General features: G+C 31.0%; 1 protein-coding gene and 1 non-coding gene across 2 annotated transcripts; one reads left to right on the top strand and one right to left on the bottom strand.

Annotated features, from left to right (window-relative positions):
* Positions 1-10,803: 10,803 nt before the first annotated feature.
* On the bottom strand, positions 10,804-15,593 carry LOC120088674 (cyclase-associated protein 1-like). The gene is made up of 10 exons (XM_039046093.1): positions 15,032-15,593; positions 14,038-14,206; positions 13,890-13,954; positions 13,136-13,460; positions 12,884-13,031; positions 12,685-12,794; positions 12,550-12,605; positions 12,411-12,467; positions 12,062-12,205; positions 10,804-11,475 (listed from the first exon to the last, which is right to left on the bottom strand). Exons 1-10 carry the CDS (start codon positions 15,302-15,304, stop codon positions 11,389-11,391), a joined length of 1,434 nt encoding a protein of 477 aa, XP_038902021.1. The 5' UTR covers positions 15,305-15,593; the 3' UTR covers positions 10,804-11,388.
* Positions 15,594-16,432: 839 nt separating this feature from the next.
* Positions 16,433-16,504, top strand: TRNAQ-CUG. Its single transcript has one exon. It is a non-coding gene; the product is annotated as a tRNA-Gln (tRNA).
* Positions 16,505-19,199: the final 2,695 nt, after the last annotated feature.

Here is a 19,199-nt window from a genome sequence, read left to right as displayed (position 1 = left end):
GTATTTTTGAAATAAAACTTTAATTATTTCCATACAAAAGTAACAACAATGGCATTTTTTAACTTTTTTTTTAAAAAAAAAAAAGTTTTGAGAGTATTTTTAAAATCTTTTAATTAAGGGTATTTTTTTACACAAAGTACAAAGTTCATAGTCATTTCTTATAATTCAGTCTTAAAATAAATACTGTGAACTATATATTTTACTCCCTTTGATTATATTTGTTTTCTTGGAAAGATGTTCAAATTCAAATTTAAATTGATATTAATTTTATAAAAAACTTAAATTAATATATATTATTTTGTTAAAAAAATATAACAAATAAAACTATAAAACTATATTAATTTAAAAATAAATTCAAATTAATAAATAAAAAATATTTTATATAAGTTCAAATTATATTAAATTAATTATAAATTGATAAAATAGTTGTAAGGGTTTTTTGGAGCATTATGTAAATTTAAAATATTCCCGAGTAGAAATCGTACACAAGAAACACAATTATCCAAGTATTCTAAAGGTATCTTCAACAAAGCCCGAACACAGAAAGACCCTTCATTATTATTAGATAAAAGGTAAAGGAGAAAAAACCAAAGCTAGGAGTTGACAACTGCGAGAAACGTCGAATAGGAAAGACTTAGTATATAATATGTGCCTTTGTTCATTAGCAATTTCTACAAAATAAACATATTTATTTATGTTTATTTAAGGATGTTGGACTTCTATAATTCCAGACATCTAAAAATTCCAATTATCTACATTCCCAAAAAATAAATGGACCCTTAAATCCATCTTTTGGAGTCTATCATTGATAGATTTTATTATTTTTATTAAAAGTGTTATCCAGTATGATTATCTTATAAATTGTAATCATGTTCAATTTTTATAATTTGTAGGTCCAATTTTTACTACTATTAAAAGTTCAAAAACTTGTTCAAGGCTAGTGATTATAGTAGGGCACCATAGATATTAGGGTAAGCCTACAACCTTTATTAAAATTTAGAAACTTATTACTAAAACTTTAGGGGGCGTTTGGGACGCAGAGTAGGTTATTATAGTTTGTGGTTATTATATTCGGTGAGTTAATAAACTGTATTTTTATAGTCTATGTTTGGGGTGCAGACTATTATAGTCTGGTCTATAATAGTCTGTGTTTGGGTGCAGAGTACTTTAGTCTGTGTTATAACAATTTGTGTTTGGACTGCAGGTTATTATAATCTGAATTATAATAGTCTGTAATTTGAATATAGATTATTATTTTAGATCGTGTGATGTGTTATAACAATCTGTGTTTGGACTGCAGGTTATTATAATCTGAATTATAATAGTCTGTAATTTGAATGTAGATTATTATTTTAGACCGTGTGAAACTTTTTTACTACCATCTTTTATGATACTAATAATTATGCATATGAAATATCATATTTTGAAAATATAATTAAAACTATATGTTCCACCAATTTATACAAAATTAATTGGATTTTAATTTATGGTAAAAGCTAACCTGTTTTTTTTTTGTCATTTTGTGAGGTCCTTGGTTAACATGGACAAAAAAAAGTACATTACTTTCGGATGCAATTCATGTGCTTCGTATATAAAGCTCTCTTCTTTGGAGGTACAAAAAAATGTAAGACAAAATAAGTAACTCATAATTGTATGATTAAAATATGATCAGCAAGTTTTCACACCAAATCTATTACAAACTTAAACTCATAATTGAAACAAAGTAATCATTGTTCATTATTGAAAAACAATCCAAAACACGGGTTGATCAAGCATTCTCTTGAAGGAGGAGGTTATAATAGTATCGCAAACACCGAGTACATTTGTTGCAATTTCATCCTTCCTCATCCTATACCTTGGACAATCAGTTGCAATGACATTTACCTTGATGTACGTGTCATCTAACGCACCCAGACAATTCTGCAGTGGAACAAAATAAGAAATATTCATGCACATACGTTCACCTAACAAATAGGTCACGTCAAACTAATGTTGGTTTAGTTGAATTGTACCTCAATCCATTTCTATCTCTGATCTGTACATGAGTTTGTGATTAGCAAAGTTTTTTTTTAACAACACGCCGTGTAATCGTAACACCGCTAATAAAACAGTGTTGAAATGCCTAGAAACAATCTCACTGGACCGTACAAATTCTCTTTGAACTATTCGGTTCTTAATGTCATGGGTTGAGATATGTAAGAACATGGAAACCATCTCCTCTACATCTCTAACTTCAATTCTGACTAATCCACCAATTGTCTTAAGTAAATGACATAGAATGACAAAATATCTTCTATCCATTCTTATACTTTGATGACAACATAAGTCGGACTCATGAATGATTCAAAAGTATGTTTAATACGATGTCTATTTTAACTCTATTGTTAAAAAGTAACTGACATTGTGAAGTTGTAAATAATAATTACAATACTGATTTTTTATGTTTTTTTTAAAACAAATACACCATAGATGGTACTCTATTTTTTAATTCATGTCCAACAAACTGATTTTACTCCAAATATTTCTATAATTGTATGAGATTGTCCACTTGGATATAAACCCTCGTGACTTTATTTTTGGAACCACCCAAAAGGCCTCGTACTATTAAAGATAGTTATCCTCTCTTATAAACCCATGATCATCCCCTTATTTAAACGATGTGAAACTTTGATCGCATTTCCACCCAATAATCAAGGATATGATACTAGTTTGTTACGTATTCGGCAATTAAAGAATACAAAAATTTGTTAGCTACGTCCGTGAGGCTGTAAGAAAACAATATTATTAGAGAGAATATTTTCTGAATACACCAAAACAGTGCCTCTAAGAGTTAAAAGAGTTTATATAGCGCCCTACTCTAAACCCTAAGGTCATAATCGTGAATAACTACAAATCAATAAATATGCTAAATATGAATGTTGAATAGGTTTTGGGGGCGTTGCCCCTGGACCTCGGCTCACTGACCGGACAGTGAGACCCCGTACTTAGTTGTTCGAAGCGCCAACAAACAAATTTAAGACATTCCAACAGATTTTTTATGTTCTTTTTAATGCCATATTAAACATTTTTTTTTAAATCTCCATTTTATATGTTCTTTTAAAGCCCAGTTTTTTTTAATCCATAGTAAACAACGGAGACTTACAAATTTGATTTTTTAAGTTTTTTTTTTTTAATTCCATAGCAAACTGAATTTTTATTACACTATTGATTGGGACTCTTTTCTTAAAAAAAAAAAAAAAAAAATATTCTTTATGTTCTTTTTTAATGTCATATTAAACAACATTGTTTTTTAAAAGACCGACAAGAGAAACAACAAATTTTAAAGTTTCATTTGGAGAAATGGTAAAAAATGTTTCAAAATTATAAAAATAGAAAAACAAATTTATATAATAAAAAATACTAATTAGTAAATGACAAAACTACCCTAAAATAACAAAATTAAGTACAAAAGAAAATGCAGAGATACGCTGCTTCAAAAACAACTCAAAAACCACGAATACACCCTATCTAGACATTCTTGAACCACAAATACATAGTATCTAAACATTAAGCAAAATTAAAAATCACCCAATATGGTCATTTATGCAAGGGAAGATGACGAGCAGTCGATAGGGGTCATTGTCATTAGAAACAAGCAAAATTAAAAATCACCCAATATGGTCATATGCAAGGGAAGATGACGAGCAGTCAATAGAGGTCATTATCATTAGAAACTTATGTATACAACAAAGAACTTCCTCCAACGTGAAAAAGAACAAAGTTGATTTTACAAAAAAAGTTGTTGTTGGTAAATGAATATGTGAAGGAATTGTAACTTCATGACGATGTGACCATTGGAAGTATGATTGCGTTTCACACCAAACCAGTTATAGGGAGTCTTATCATCTTCATTCCATGTGACCATTTTGCTCCTTGGATCTTGAAAGCCAACTTTAAATACTATCAATCCCACAACTTCATTGTTGAAAGTGATGCTCAAAGTAGAAACAAAAGCAAAAAACATGTGTGCAAGCGAAAAAAGGTCGGCAACCTGGTGAGGGTGGTTGTTAAAAGCTAGCCAAGATGATGGAATTAAGAAAGAGTTGTTGAACCAACGATCGAAGACATGAGATTGCAAAGGAGAAAATGAGATTTTGGGGGCGGCTAAGTGAAAAGATGAAGAAGATAAGATTTAGGGTTTTTTGTTATCTTCTTTTAATAAATAATAATGATGATGATAATAAAATAAGAATAAGAATACTAATAATAATAATATTAATAATATTAATAATAAACTGAAAAATATATATACACATCCACGTGTTTCAAATATTTAAAATTTAATTCCCATTTATATGTTTCTTTTTAGGTTCAACAAGCCATTTTTACATGTTTGTATATGAAAAATTGAAAACATCGAAAATATAAAGAAAAAAAATCAAATTAATTTGATAATAATATGTATAAAATAATAAAAAAAATATTTAGATAAAATTGAATTTTTAACAAACATGTAAACAAATCAAAAGTTAGTTGGATAAAATCAAATTTGATAATAAAAAATAAATTCAAATATAAATTGGAAAGAAAAAACAATAAGTTTTTGTTTATTCTTATAAAAAAAATCGATAAGTAGCTAAATAAAATCTAATTTAATAATAAAATATAAATTCAAATATAATTCGGGGTGAAAAATCAAGAAGGGAGTTCGTTTATTTATAATTACACTGTATTCATAATTTCAATTTCATAAGCTTCAACAATTACAATGTAATTATAACTTCATCAATCACAAAAACCTATGAAAAAGTCTAACTCGTTGTAGAGGCATAGCAAAAACAGCAAGATTGCAAAAGTGAATACGTATTTGTTTGTCAAAAAGATAAATTAATGATAAAATATAGATATTTCAAATATAAATTTGATTTTAAAATCTGAATATTTTATTAAGGTGGGATAAATTTGAAAAGTGGTTAAATAGAATATAAAATAATAATAAAAAATAGAGATTATATTAACTATATGAGTAAAATTAGGAAGACACTTGTCTATCAACAATGTAGTTACGTCAACAACATCTCAAACAAGTCAAGGGCAAATTAGGAATTTCAAAATTTGCGGCCATGTGCATGTCACATGAGTTGCCATAATTTTTATTCTTGAGCGGTTTTGCTATTTTTTCGGATAAAATCTCAAAACCCGTCATACACTCCAATTCCCTTTTTTAAAGGTATGTTTTTATGTTCTTTTGAGTCCAACAAACTGATTTTTTAGTTTTTTAGTTTTTATAGACTTAAAAAACTGATTTTTTTTTTTTTTTTTTATTCCATAGCAAATTATTTTTTTATACACTATTGATTGTGACTCTTTTCTTAAAAAACTGATTTTTTTAATGTTCTTTTTAAATGCCATATTAAACAAATTGTTTTTCAAATCTCTGTTTTTAGGTTCTTTTGAGTCAAGCAAACTATTTTTTTTAGACTTAAAAAACTGATTTTTAATGTCGTTTTTCCATAGCAAATTATTTTTTTTATTACACTATTGATTGGGACACTTTTGTTTTCTTTTCTTCGTGTTATCTGGAAACGAATACGATATAGATTGGTATCCCTTTTTAATAAATAATACAACAATCTGATTTTTTATATTACTTTTTTTTCTTGTTATTCTAAAAATGAATACATTATAGGTTGATAATCTTTTTTAAAAAAAACTGATTTTCTGTGTTTTTTTTTTTGCCATATTAAACAACATTGGTTTTTTGTGTTTTTTAAAAAGAATTGTTGCCATTACTCCAAATATAGCAACAAGTATAAAGTCATGTTATTCATCCAAACATAAACAAGAATGAAAAACATTCATCCAACTATAAAGTCATCCAAACAGCTATAAATTCATCCAAACAACTATGGATACGAAACAAACATATATTATTATTTTCATCATACAAATAGCTAAAAATAAGAATATATGAATATTCGTCCAAATTACTATAGTTCATGTTAACAAACCTCACATAATGCTCGAGTATGCTAACAGTTCACCCTGACAATAGCACACAAAAAGTAATGATTAGCAACAAACATAAATAAGAAAGAAAAGTGTGTAACCTAAACCCCGAAAAGAATTACATAAACCATAATAATGGCATATAGTTATCACCTTAGCAAGATATAGTTGGTCAACAGTGTTTGACACGACTGATTCGTAACAAGACCGACCCTAAAACAAGTTACAATAAAGAACATTAGTACTATACGAAAGAAGTTATAACAGGGAGGGCACTAGTCAACACCCGTGATAGAAATAAAATGTTGGAGAAAGAGGGAAAAAACATACCATTTGCATGTTATGAAGTAGATGGAATGTATTTGTCCTTATACTTGAAGGCAAGTGAGACCATAATTACAAAGTGTAAAAAAAATGAATGGAATAGGATCCAACCTCAGAGTTATGAAATTCATTCATTGACACTTGAATTTTAGATAATATCACGAATAATGGTAAAAAAAAAAGAAATCGACAATGTAGATAGAACGACTAACAATTGATTTTAAATCAGAGACAAACAATGGTAAATCATTTCATTCAAGGAAGAAGAATTGAATGGACAATAAATAACCGCTGTCAATCTATATAAGATAAACAATGGACAAACAGAGGTAAAAGGTTACAAAATGGACAAGCAATGGACAAACAGAGACTGAAATGGACAAATAATGGACAAACAGACACCAAAATTTACGAAAATGGCCAACCAATGGACAAATAGAGGCCAAAAATGACAAACAATTGACAGACAGTGACCAAAATGGACAAACAATGGACACTGCACAGAAAAAATTCATCCTTATTCATCAGTAGAATGAAAATAACCTAATCAAAATTACCAAAATTCATCAAATGCCCTATAGACAACACAATGATAAGTATAAGCAGTAATATTATAATCAACCCAAGAAGCAGTAGCCCAAAACACATGTTTCTCCATTTTGCCATAATTTAGAAAATGGACAAATAATTGACAAACATAGACGATAATGGCAAAACAATAAACATGAAACGAAATTCGGGACATAATTTTGGAGAAAAACAATTCGGAGCTAAAAAATAAACATGAAACGAAATAATGGACAACAGTGGACAAACATAGAGTATAATTTACAAAATTTTGAGCTAAAGTTGAAAAAAAGGGACCTCATCATCGGTCAGAAAAGGGAAAAGAAGATTACCTTCAACCTCCCCCCTACCAAGCTCCAAAACTCGTCCTTCACTCCCCCCCCACCACCGACCACAATCATCCTTCAATCAAACAAATTAGGTTGAAACAACATAGTGAGAAAATCGAATGATGTAACAAAGGGAATCTAAGGTTTGAAGCGGCAAGGATATAGTATTTGTTTCGAACAACAAGGGTAAGACTGAACGAGCACATCTAAACACAGCAACGAGAGGAAGGAAGTCAAACGAAACCTCAATCGACATAGATGAAGAGACACGAATCTAGATCTGTGAAGGGTCTAGAGAAAAACATGCAAGAACCATAAACGTAGATCTATAGATCTATGAAGGGCTAAACAAAATAAAGTTAGGGGTTAAGGACCCAGATCTGGTTTCGACAGTGATGGAACTGGCGGAAATGAAAAAATGTGAAATCAGATCTAAAGATGGAGAAGTAAAGAGAGAAGGAAGAACATCATTGATCTATCGTTCGGTCGGAGAAGAAAGGAGACGGAAGAGATGAGGGAGAAGGAAGGAAGATGTTGTAAATAGTGAAAAGATTAGGAACAATGTTCCTTGAAGTTAATTTTGAACATAATATTGGAACTCCAACTAAATAGTTGGAGCCTAAACATGGAGCGGGCTATTATAGTTCACTCTACCCCACTGGCCCTTCAAGAGTTATCAAAGATGATAGTAAAGTTTATGAGCTTATTTAATATTTTTTTCTAATGTTAAAAGACTAAATAGATATGCATTAAGAATTTAAAAACAATTCCCCTACTTATATTATTGGAAGTTTGGTAAAGTAGTTTTTATTATTATTATTATTATTATTTTGAAAAAGTTTGGTAAAACTTTTGAACTCGTATTCGTCGTTAGGGAACGGTCGTGTGTTAAAGGTAAGCTTTTGTTTAATAGATTTTTTTTTCTTTTTCTTTTTTTTCCTTTCTTTCTGGTTATGTGTTTGACCGTTGCTGTTGAAGATAAAGTTTAGAAAACAGAAATGGTAGGTAAATAAATTTCATATTTTATACATGTTTAGAAATGATTTTAAATTTTTTTATCATATTTAAATCATTTTAAACTCGCTTTTAATCATGCAAATTCAATTTATTGTATAATTTTATACTTTTAAATATAATTTTCACATCATCTAAATTGCTTTTGAATGTTTAAAAGTATGTTTCGATGTGATTTTAAAAATAACAAATGTAATTTGAAGAGTGTGTCTCATTTGATTACGTTTACAGGCGAGGTAGCACCCAAGTTCTTTACTTGAAGAATTAAGATCACGTTTAAACATAATCCATCAAATGTAATTTGAAGAGTGTGTCTCATTTGATTACGTTTGTTGTTATTTATCTGTGTTCCATAATTGTAGTGAACTGTGGGACATGCCTCCAAATTTGTAATTAAAACCACAATTTGATTGGAGGAAGGAGGGTACTCAATAAGAAGAATTATGAATCTATCATTGTTACATTTACCGATTGACCCTCAACTTTAAAGGAACAGTAAAGATAAAGATAACAAAACAATGTAAAGTAAAGAACCTCAATCTTTATTAAATTATGTTTGCAAAAGGCCAAAATAAATGTGATAAGAAGTAATCCAATTACGCTTGCTATTAAGGATGCGTATGGAATGCATTTTCAAGTGTTTAATCTAAAAAATAAGTCATTTTAGAAAGAAAAAAAAAATTGGAGTGTTTAACAATCACTCAAAATAGTTTTTAAGTAGTATTTTCAACAATTTTTATCAAAGATGTTTAAATAAAAATGAATTTTTTGAAAAATAATTTTTTCTTAAGTCAATTCAACCAGGTCCTAAGACTCATTGCGATTGATCCATCCATCAATAGAATTTTATTGAATCACACCGATTTTTAATTAGGATTGGTAAACATTAGCAATCCAAAACCCTTATTTTCAAGGGTGTCAAATTTTCCAAAGTGGCAGACTTTTAAGTCGTTTTTTTGTACTTTTCTTATAGTACATTTTTTTAAAAAAACCTTGACTTTTTTACTCACCTCATCTTCGTGTAAATTCAATCCGTGTTTTACTTTTACTCCAATCATTTTTTTTGGTACCCAGAGAAAATATTTCATTTCATCATTTACGTCAATAATTATTAATATGGGTGGTATAAAATCGAAATTCAAAATACAATTTTTCACTAAATATTTACTTCATTCTATAATGCTTAAGTTTTTTTTTTTAATTATTTAAAGTTTCTGATTTCTACACATGTGTTCCTTTATTTTATTGTCTATTTTTAGAATTGTTTTCAAAAAAAAAAAACCAACATTTGAAAACTAAAAAAAATTGTAAGAACTTATTTTTGTTTTTGAAATTTAATCGAGAATTGAGACGTTTGCTTAGGAAAATGGAAAATGAAATGGTTATTAACCATGCCCAAGTAATTGATAAAAGTTTTGAAGTTTCTTCATTTAGATGATATGCTTTCCATCTAAATTTTTGTAAACATACTAAGTGTCTTGTCATACAAATTTATCATCCGTCAATTTTAATGTTGACCAACAAAAAGAGTACAAGCAACATGAACAAAGATAGATCAACTAACACTAGAAAAAAAAAAGTACTCTAAACTTCTTGAAAATAAATACTCAAACATTTGAGGCTAGATCATATATATAGGCATAGAATTTCTAGAATAATTTTGTCCATCTTCTTTCGTCATGTATATAAATGTTAGATTATGCCATTATTTTACAATTTATGGTATATTTGGAATACATTTTTAAGTATTTAATTTAAAAAATAGGTCAATTTGAAAGAAATTGGAATGTTTGACTACCACTCAAAATAGTTTTTGAGGCTTATTTTAATCAATTTTTATCAAAAACGTTTAAATAAAAATGAGTTTTTTTTTAAAAAAAACATTTTCTTTTGTCTCAAACATTATAAACGTAAAAACAAAAAGACCCCAAATTGAAAATTTAAACTATAGAGATCAATTTAAAGAAAAATCCAAACAATAGAAACTAAATTAGATATTTAACCACATTATTTATATTTGCTATTGGAACATGATTTTAAAAAGATTATATAGTTAATTTTATTTTAGTCCACCTCCAAATATTTTATTTTATACTTGAACTAATGTAGGAAAAACTAAAGTTATTGGAAAAGAATAATGTCAACGAACTGTTAATTTTAATTACGAATATGGTATCTAATAAATTTATTTATGTTCATAGTTTTGATGTCGAAAACCGTTTTATGAACTCAAACTTGCTCAGACTAAAAGTATGTACTAAACATAGTCCTAGCATGGCAATTTATTTCGAGTTGAGATACAACTTAGTTTCATATACTCTATTTCATAACTATTTCGTTTTTTGTGATTTATTTTTAAAAATTAAATATATTTCCTCATACATGTTATACATCAGTTAAACTAGGACGTTTGTGTAAGGAGTAGAGTTGTTAAATCTGAAATGTTATTTAGTTATGAGGTCTATTTGACCGTCATAGGATCTATGAACTCCTTGAGCCAAACACACCTGCAAGATTATCCATAATCGAGAATACACATGAAAAAGAGCATTCTAACTTTTAACCAAACGAGACAGAGAGATACTTTGGAACATTTCGTTAAATCAACTCTCATCAATGCCGTTTTGAAAGTAACATTCAACACTTTCAACAGAATACAACATTTTTCATACCCAGAAAATATAGCCTTACACTCTCAAAACATCTTAAATATTTAGTGTAACTGCTTCCTACTTCATGCACCACTTTCTTCCTCCTAAACTCATTCTGGGTCTGCTTGCCAATTTCTCAAACTGCAGGTAAAGGCCAAAACAATGCATAACAAGGAGGGAGGGAAGAGATTTCTCTGTTTTCTTCTCAAATCCAAAGTAGAAGTTGACAGATTCTCATTACAGAACAAACAAGGAAAACCAGAACTTCATTACACGACGTATCGTCCCACGAACACTGCCGAAATTCCTTTAAAAGATGAAATCCAAACTTTTTGAAAAGAAAAAGAGGAAAACAAATACCCAATGAAATAAGACACTATCAAGCACCACCAGATGTAATTTACTGTGACAATTGAATCAAGGGGGGAAAATGGAAACAAAAGCCACTCTCCATCCATTCAAGGAAATAGATAAAATATAAATGAAGAAAAGAGAGAATCTGTTAAAACTGAAATTCACCCTCCTGAGTGAGAGACTGGAGTGGTTTCGAAGTGACCATCCTTAAATGCATGAACGAACTGTTGCGGTAAAGCATGCTCCACCTATAGAGATAGAACAAGGACATCCATGTTAAAGTTTATAATGTATTTTACAAGTTCAACCAGCAAAGAGGCAGAGTCAAAGCATTTTTTTAATGAGAAATCAGCATTGGTTAATCTTAGAAATATTTCACAAAGTTTGACTCTGTAGCATAAAGTATGCATCTTTATGCATACATGCAATATGATCGTTCTATGGAATCAAATTCATTTGTAAGCAGTTTTGTAGGCCTAATCATCAAGATGAATACAGAAAACAATTTTATTTTTAGGAATTTAATAATTAAATTGGAAGCACAAGGCTTCGAGGAAATTGCTAATTGGAAAATTCCCTAACACGACTGGCAAACTGCACATGACAAAAGGAGAATGCTTTCAAGGACCAGAATCAAAGAACTTTACCACTACTTGAAAAGCAAAAGTGAACAGTTTTCCTTTTTTTCTTCTTTGAATGGGAAACAGAAACGAATATATTCCTCAATAAATTGAACAGCAGAAATGGGAAAAATGAATACATCTGTGTAAGAATTTGATCAACTGACAAAAGAAAATCAAGATCATGAAGCAGGTGGGCACACAGGGACCATACCCAATCACCATCAGACCCTGCATCAGGAACCAAAACATTGATCTCACTTGACTTGGCAGTTGTAATGGATGTCCCCAAAGATTCTTTGCTTAAATATAATAGACAGCCTCCAGTATTGTCCACGGAAATAGTTGGAGCAGAACCCTTGAATAATCAGCAAATAAAATAATGAACTCTTAGCAAATCCATGGCTTTAAAACTAAAAATTTTATCAGCAACTATATACCCTATCTTCTCATATAATATATTTAAAACACCAGGACTACTTCATTAAAAGTCAAAGCTATATAGTGCATAGATTCGAGAAAAATGTAATCATTAGCTTAAGAGACGATGTAGAACGTAGTACCTGACATTGTACTTCAACCCCATTGGAATTTACTATCTCAAATGCAGCCACAACATCCTGCAAAATACAAGTAAAAAGATTAATCTATGGAGGTTGTCGTTGAGAAAGGATCACATTTCACCTAATATCGCATACTGACCGTGAATACAACTCCCATTTTTGTACACTTGTCAACTGTTATGTTGTTGACCTTCCCTGCAAGGTGGAAATATTAATTTTCCATGAGCGATCAGAAGAGAGGGGCAAGTAAACTGATCGTGAGATACAATGTTACCTTGAATCTGCAAAACTGAATCTTTGCATCCAAAGATATATACCGATTGTTTAGCATCACAATCATCAATCACCAAGTTTTTTCTTCCAATCTGGTTCTCCACAACCCACCTGTATAAATAAATAAATAAATAGAAAGAGTAAGAAGGATACCTGATGTCATCAATATATTATTTGTAACAACAGAAAGTAAAACTTACTTTCGACCCATTTGAAGTTCCAACTTTGGAGGACCTGTTTTGGAAAACGAAGGAGAGGATGTACGACCGCCTTTCTCACTAGAACCCACAATGCCAACTCTATCTGCACGGTTCTTGGTTTTCATGTCATCTGTGACTTTCTTCAGACCTAGTGGTAGAGGAAGTGCTTAGAGATGTTCAAATAATAGTGAAGGGGACAGTTTAAAAACACAAGAGAACAGAGCACATTTCTAAAATTAGAGACAGCAATACCTAGAGTCACAGGCTTCCCAGAATTAATTTCTTGGAAAACAGCAGCCATTCCTTCTTTTGGCTTAGATGATGAAGCCTGAGAAGGTTCAGAGCTGAATAGTGAAGCTGGAGGGGGTGGAGGTGGGGCCGGCGCACTTGGCGCTGATGTTTTAGGAGGAGAAGCTTTAGGAGCAGCAGAAGCAGCTTTTTTCCCAGTAACACTCCATACTGGGCCCAAAGGATAAAAACTTTTGACATAGTCCCTTAAACCTGGCAAATAGAGCTCCTTTATAGCTTTGGCCCATTCAACATGATTTGGATCTTTGTTTCTGTACTCTACAAGAACCTGAATGCAGAACAGGTCGGAAGTAGACCATTTATTTAATTTTTATTCATGAAAGAGAACACTGAACAAAGTCTAAATAAGATAGATCAGAATGGACTCTAGAACAAAATGCAAAGTTCTATAGCACTATAACTATAAGAATTGTGGCTAGCGCATAGCATGTTAGATCAAATCTCTGACAAGTATCAAATATAAGTAATCAAAATATGTAATTCATTCATACTAATAATGGCAAGGTCAATGGATTCCAATGTCCTGCAACAAAATATTGGCTGTGTTAATAGAAAAGACTCTTTAGATGGCTTAGATGTTTTGTGCTAATGTAAAGTAGATTCTACACCCTATTGTGCCATGCCTTCGCTTTTTGTGCAAGGAGGACTAAATAGATTTTACCAATAAACTACAAATTTTAAGGAAACAATAGCTTACTTTGTTGTTGTAGAATTCAGCCATTTGCCAACTTTCTTCAACATGGGCAATAGGCATGCTCATACCTAGAAAAATCAAGAACCAATTAAATGGAATGAATTGGAATTACACACATTCCAACGTGGATATACTCAACTACATTTCATACCACAGTCTTTTCCAGTAAATGCAATCCAAGCTAAAGCAGATAGACTATCAGCTGCAGCTTTCAAATGGTTGAAGAAATCAGATCTTCTTCCCTCTGTAAGTGCATTTGCTTTCATAATAACTTCGTTCAATGGCTTCAAAAATTCAGCTAAGCCTGCCAAGTCAGGTTTCTGAAACACAAGATAAACAAATTGAACTTCAGAGCAACGAACTTCACCCGAAAATTTCTATTGAAAGTTATTACTAGGCACTCTTTTAGATACATAATTTCTTCGAATGTTCAGTCCTTTCTGTTCCTTCCCGTTATTGTTTCTAAAATAACAAGCAATATAACATTCATGAACACCAATGAAATTTCAGAGAAGTCAGCAAGAGCAAACTACACAAAAGTCTAGCAAACCTTCCATGAAAAGGCTCTATCTTCTTTAACATTCAAGGACTACAGAATTTCAGCTTCAAATCAAACTACCAGTAGTACAAACTTAAACTGCTAAACAATCTACTAATCCAGAATTGAGATCTGTAAAGAGATTAGAAGGTATCTATGCATTCACAACATAAGCACATTGGTAATCAAAATTCAAAGCCATTACCCCACTATGGCTCATCCTCGTCACTTATTCCAACCAAAATAGAAGCCTGGTACAAAACTTAACAAAAATTAAAAGTAGAATGCAAGGCTTAGACATAAGTTAACTGTTAGATAACTGATATTGCTAATTCATTACACCAAAAACATTCCCTTCCACAAAGCATCTCAACACGAGTCAGTAGTTTCCTAACCAATCATCCAAGATTCTCACTACCATTCCCACTACCTACTAAATAGAAAATATTAATCCCCCGATTGATAAAACACAGCTTACAACCAATCCCATAGGAACGAGAAAGTAATTAGGAGACAGAAACAAGCAACTTAAGGAGAAAATGAATTTGCCTCTTGAATCAAGAATGCTGCAGCTTTACATTACTCTAAAACAGAGTTTATCACCAACCTGAGTTTGCTTGACCTTAACGAGAAGCTCTCTCTGAACAGAAAAGGCCTCTTTCAATATCTTAGTTGCCTCAAGAACCTGCCCCCCAATTTTCTCCGCGGCGCTTAAAACCCTTGCAAAGTACTGCCCCATCAGATCGTCAAAAGCAAGAATCGAGGGGTCAGTCACCGCATCCTCGCCACTCTCCGGTGCACCACCGGGCCGGAATCCAGTAGACAAGGCCTCAAGCCGAGCTACAGCCAACTCCAACCGCTGAATCAGCTTCTCATCCATAATTGGTTGGAACCCAGAAGTGTATCTGTCTTTCCCTATGTGGGAAAGAAGAAAAGCTCAGATCTGAGAGACAAACAATGGTGGGTGGTTTCAGTGATTGGAATGAGTAAAAGTGGTGGTGATGACAAATGGGTTTGGTGTGTGGGGGTCAAATTTCTTTTGGGTAATATAATAATTTGGAATTTTGGGGTTTGGGGGTTTGGTTGAGGAGTGGAAGAAAGAGGATACTCTTTTGTGTGTGATGAATAAAGGAGGATGATTTGCCGGTTCCCATCTGAAGGGGGTTCGAGCTCCGGCGGTGAGATGGACGCGTGGCAGATTGAAAGCTGTTTTTGGCTGTAATTGGTGTGTGGCGGATGAAAATAATTAAGAGATTTTTGTACGGATGACTCAACAGCGAGTTTAATGCAAAATGATCAAATTTTAAAAGTTTAATCATAATTAATTTTCTGTTTACATCAAGAATGTCTCATTCGTTGCGAAATGGCCAAAGTCCCCTTAACACATTTTTCATTTTTAATCATCAATTATCTGATCATTCATTTTTTTAAAAAAATTGCGATCGAAATATGTTAGAACATCTTGAATTTGGTATGTGGTACTTCAAATGACCAAATTTGGAGTCTCATTGACTAGTGTTTACATTTATGATCCTAAAGTTTGGAGAAATACATTATGTAAACTCTCTAATAAGAAAATAAATGGTTGAGTTAGATCTTAAAAAAAATCAAGAAGAATTAAACATTCACTTCGAAGCTAAATCTTCAAGCCAAAGTGAAAAATCTTGGAAGTAAGCATTCTCTGACCAACTCTTTGGCTTGAAGACTTAGTTTGGAAGTGAGCATTTAATCCTTCTTAAAAAAATTTAGCACTAGCTCATTTCATTGTCACGTAATAAAGTTATTCTCCCTCTATTCAGCTAATACATTATTGATGAATCATGTAAATCTATATATTGACTCTTAACAAAATATATATTACATTAGAGCTTAGATTATCTGGAAGAGACATCCCTGATGTGATAGTACTCTGTGACATTAACAAAAGGTTAGTTTTCATGCTTGAAAAAAAACTTCGAACATAATGATTTGTTATATATTAATAATTGGTGAGTTAATTAACATCTGCGGTCCCATGGTCTAGTGGTTAGGACATTGGACTCTGAATCCAGTAACCCGAGTTCAAATCTCGGTGGGACCTTTTTATTTCTTGATTTTTCTTAGGATTTTTGCATTTTGTGCGTCCTAAACAAAGTATTTGGTTCAACTCCTTTCCTTTTTTTAGGAAAATGACCTTTTTTAAGTTCAATTTTGAAAACTATGTATTCTTGGTCCGGTTTTCAAAATCTAACTTTTTAATCCTAGAATTTTTAAGAATATATACATTTAGTCTTTAAAATTTTAAGATTTATATTTTTATTTCTACATTTTCAAATATATGTTTAATAGGTCCATAAAGTTAATTTTTTATTGTTTTTAAATTAAAAAAATAATTTTAAAACTTTATCTATTCTCTCTAAAAGTATGTTTAAAAAGCCCGTACAATCTAATTAATATAATCACCTTAAATCTATGACATGACTTTGAAACATCTACTAAACTGAACAGTGAATGGCCTTCAATCTTCATCTTCTAAACGTTTGAATCTCTCTCCATTTATCTTTTTAAATATGGCAAGTTTGTCCTCCTTGTTCATGTGTGAGTTATCCATAAATAAATGTTAATTTAAGTATTTAACCAAAAAAATTGAGAGATAATGGATTAAATTGAGTTCATATGTGTAATCGTAACCTACCTAATAGTTCGGGGTGGTTTGTTTAATTTTTTTTTTCAAAATAAAATTTTATGTTCAAAAAAACAAATTAAAAAAGAGAGAGAAAGAGACGTGTTCTAATAAAGAAAACAACGTTACTTTACATTTCTTAATTTTTATTAAAAAAAAAAAAGATTGTGCTTTAGATAATATTTGTTTTAAATTGAAATATGTACTCAAAATTCTTTTTAACCCTTAATTTTTTAAATTATACTAAACAACTATTTCATTGACTTCTCCATTGAAGTAGATAAAAATGTGACATGGTGGCGAGTTCTAAAAATGGCAGCATATAGTTTGGAGGACACTGGAATTGATTTGGGGATTATTGGAGTAAAATATTGTAATGGTTTAATTATGACTTTGGTTCCTGAACTATTTGTGTCTATCTTGTCTCTAAATTTTAAAAAGTATCATACCAACAAACTTAACTTTTAAGGGTGGTTTAGGGACTCAACATGAGATGATATATCTTCACATCTTATATGTTTGGAGACCCATTATTTTATCTCACCGATTTTAATAGTTTGTGGGCCCATTTTCGGAACGTGTTTCGTATCTCATCGTCATTTTTCTTCTGTGTATCATATATCACCTCAATACTTGAACATACTCGATCAAAACTCTTCAGACATCCGAACTCCCCACATCCTATATAATCTCAGTGCCCCAAACAACCCCTTAATGACAATCTAGAAAATTCATGCGTAAATATTATTATTGAATGAGAAATTTTGGACTAATCATAAATTTTCACGTCATTTTTATGATAAAATCACAAATTATTTGGTTTTGGCTAATTATAAGTCGATATGTGCCCCATATTAAAATTAAAGACAAGAAATTAACGAATTGCTATAAGGTTACATGTTTTCGTCATGACCATTGGATTGAATAAGATGGACAGGTCCAACTAGGTCATAATATTTGAGCACAGTTTTGATTGAGCCCAAAAATAGTCTCTTTTGGCCCGAAGACAAACGAAATCCAAAATCTAAATAATTGGGCCCAAAGGCCCACCCAAAACCACATTATCTTATGCAAACTCTCTAGGGTTTTCTATATAAAAGGCCTTAATTATAGGTCCATATTACACCATTATTTTCTACAATCCATTTATTTCAGAAATAGCTCAATAGACTACAAATTTTCACTAATGTCATGGTGTATTTACTATTAAGGCCAAATCCATTATTTTTATAAAAGAAAATAGCCTAGGATTTTGTATATCTCCTCTCCGTCCATGCGTGGATTAGGCTTTCGCATATCCATGCACCCAATGTAATCCTTTCCAAATTCCCAATTCCTAATCCAAACGACTCCAAAAAATTCCCCCTTCTTCTTCTCCAATCTACGCATCCTCATTTTTCTTCATGAATCTTCTTCAACTTCTGACCGATGATGATGGTTGTTGTTGCTATGACACCACAGCCAAAAACTTCGTTACAAAATATTTGGTCGCTCACATCAACTCTAGTCCAATCCAGCAAGGAGTTCCACATGTGAGGCCAAAACTGGAAACTCATCTCTTGAATCATCACTATATCTTCATCATCTTCTTCTTCTTGCCCTTCAAATCTCATATCAGATTCTTCAACAGTTTCTCTTTCCAAAATCTCAAATAATATTCCTCAACCTCAGTTTGTTCCTTCAATCGAAATGTCACTGAAAAAGCAACATAAACCACCATGGTTTCGGCTGCAGTACTACCACTATAGTTTAAACTTATACCAGTTAGTCTATGATATTCGACTGTATATTATATATTCAAATGATATTCCTCTACAATATATATTAAATATACAATCAAATATCGGTATATATATTGTAGGGGGAAATTACTAACACATTCCAGAGTATTATCTTAAGAATTTGAACCCTACGAGTTTAGTTTGTTTTTTAACATAATTTGATGATGCTATTTATCTTAGTTTATGATCTAATTTGTAGCATATAATATAAGGTATGTATTTTCAAAATAACTAATAAAAATGTGTATGTATGACCGAATATGTGAAATATATAACTAAAAAAAAACGAGACTAAAACTAAAATATGGAATATATATTATATAACAACTTGA

The sequence above is a fragment of the Benincasa hispida genome, chromosome 10, assembly GCF_009727055.1.
Source record: "Benincasa hispida cultivar B227 chromosome 10, ASM972705v1, whole genome shotgun sequence".
NCBI classification, from domain to species: Eukaryota; Viridiplantae; Streptophyta; class Magnoliopsida; order Cucurbitales; family Cucurbitaceae; genus Benincasa; species Benincasa hispida.
The sequence above is the reverse complement of the archived record's forward strand: the minus strand, read 5'-3'. Positions and strand labels throughout refer to the sequence as shown.

Excerpts from the sequence above, each read along its gene's own strand:
- LOC120088674 (XM_039046093.1), bottom strand. The coding sequence starts at position 15,304 with ATGGATGAGAAGCTGATTCAGCGGTTGGAGTTGGCTGTAGCTCGGCTT. Across the intron at positions 12,206-12,410 it reads GGGTTGAAGTACAATGTCAG|GGTTCTGCTCCAACTATTTC; the intron begins GTACTACGTTCT and ends TGATTATTCAAG. Across the intron at positions 11,476-12,061 it reads CAGGGTCTGATGGTGATTGG|GTGGAGCATGCTTTACCGCA; the intron begins GTATGGTCCCTG and ends CTATCTCTATAG.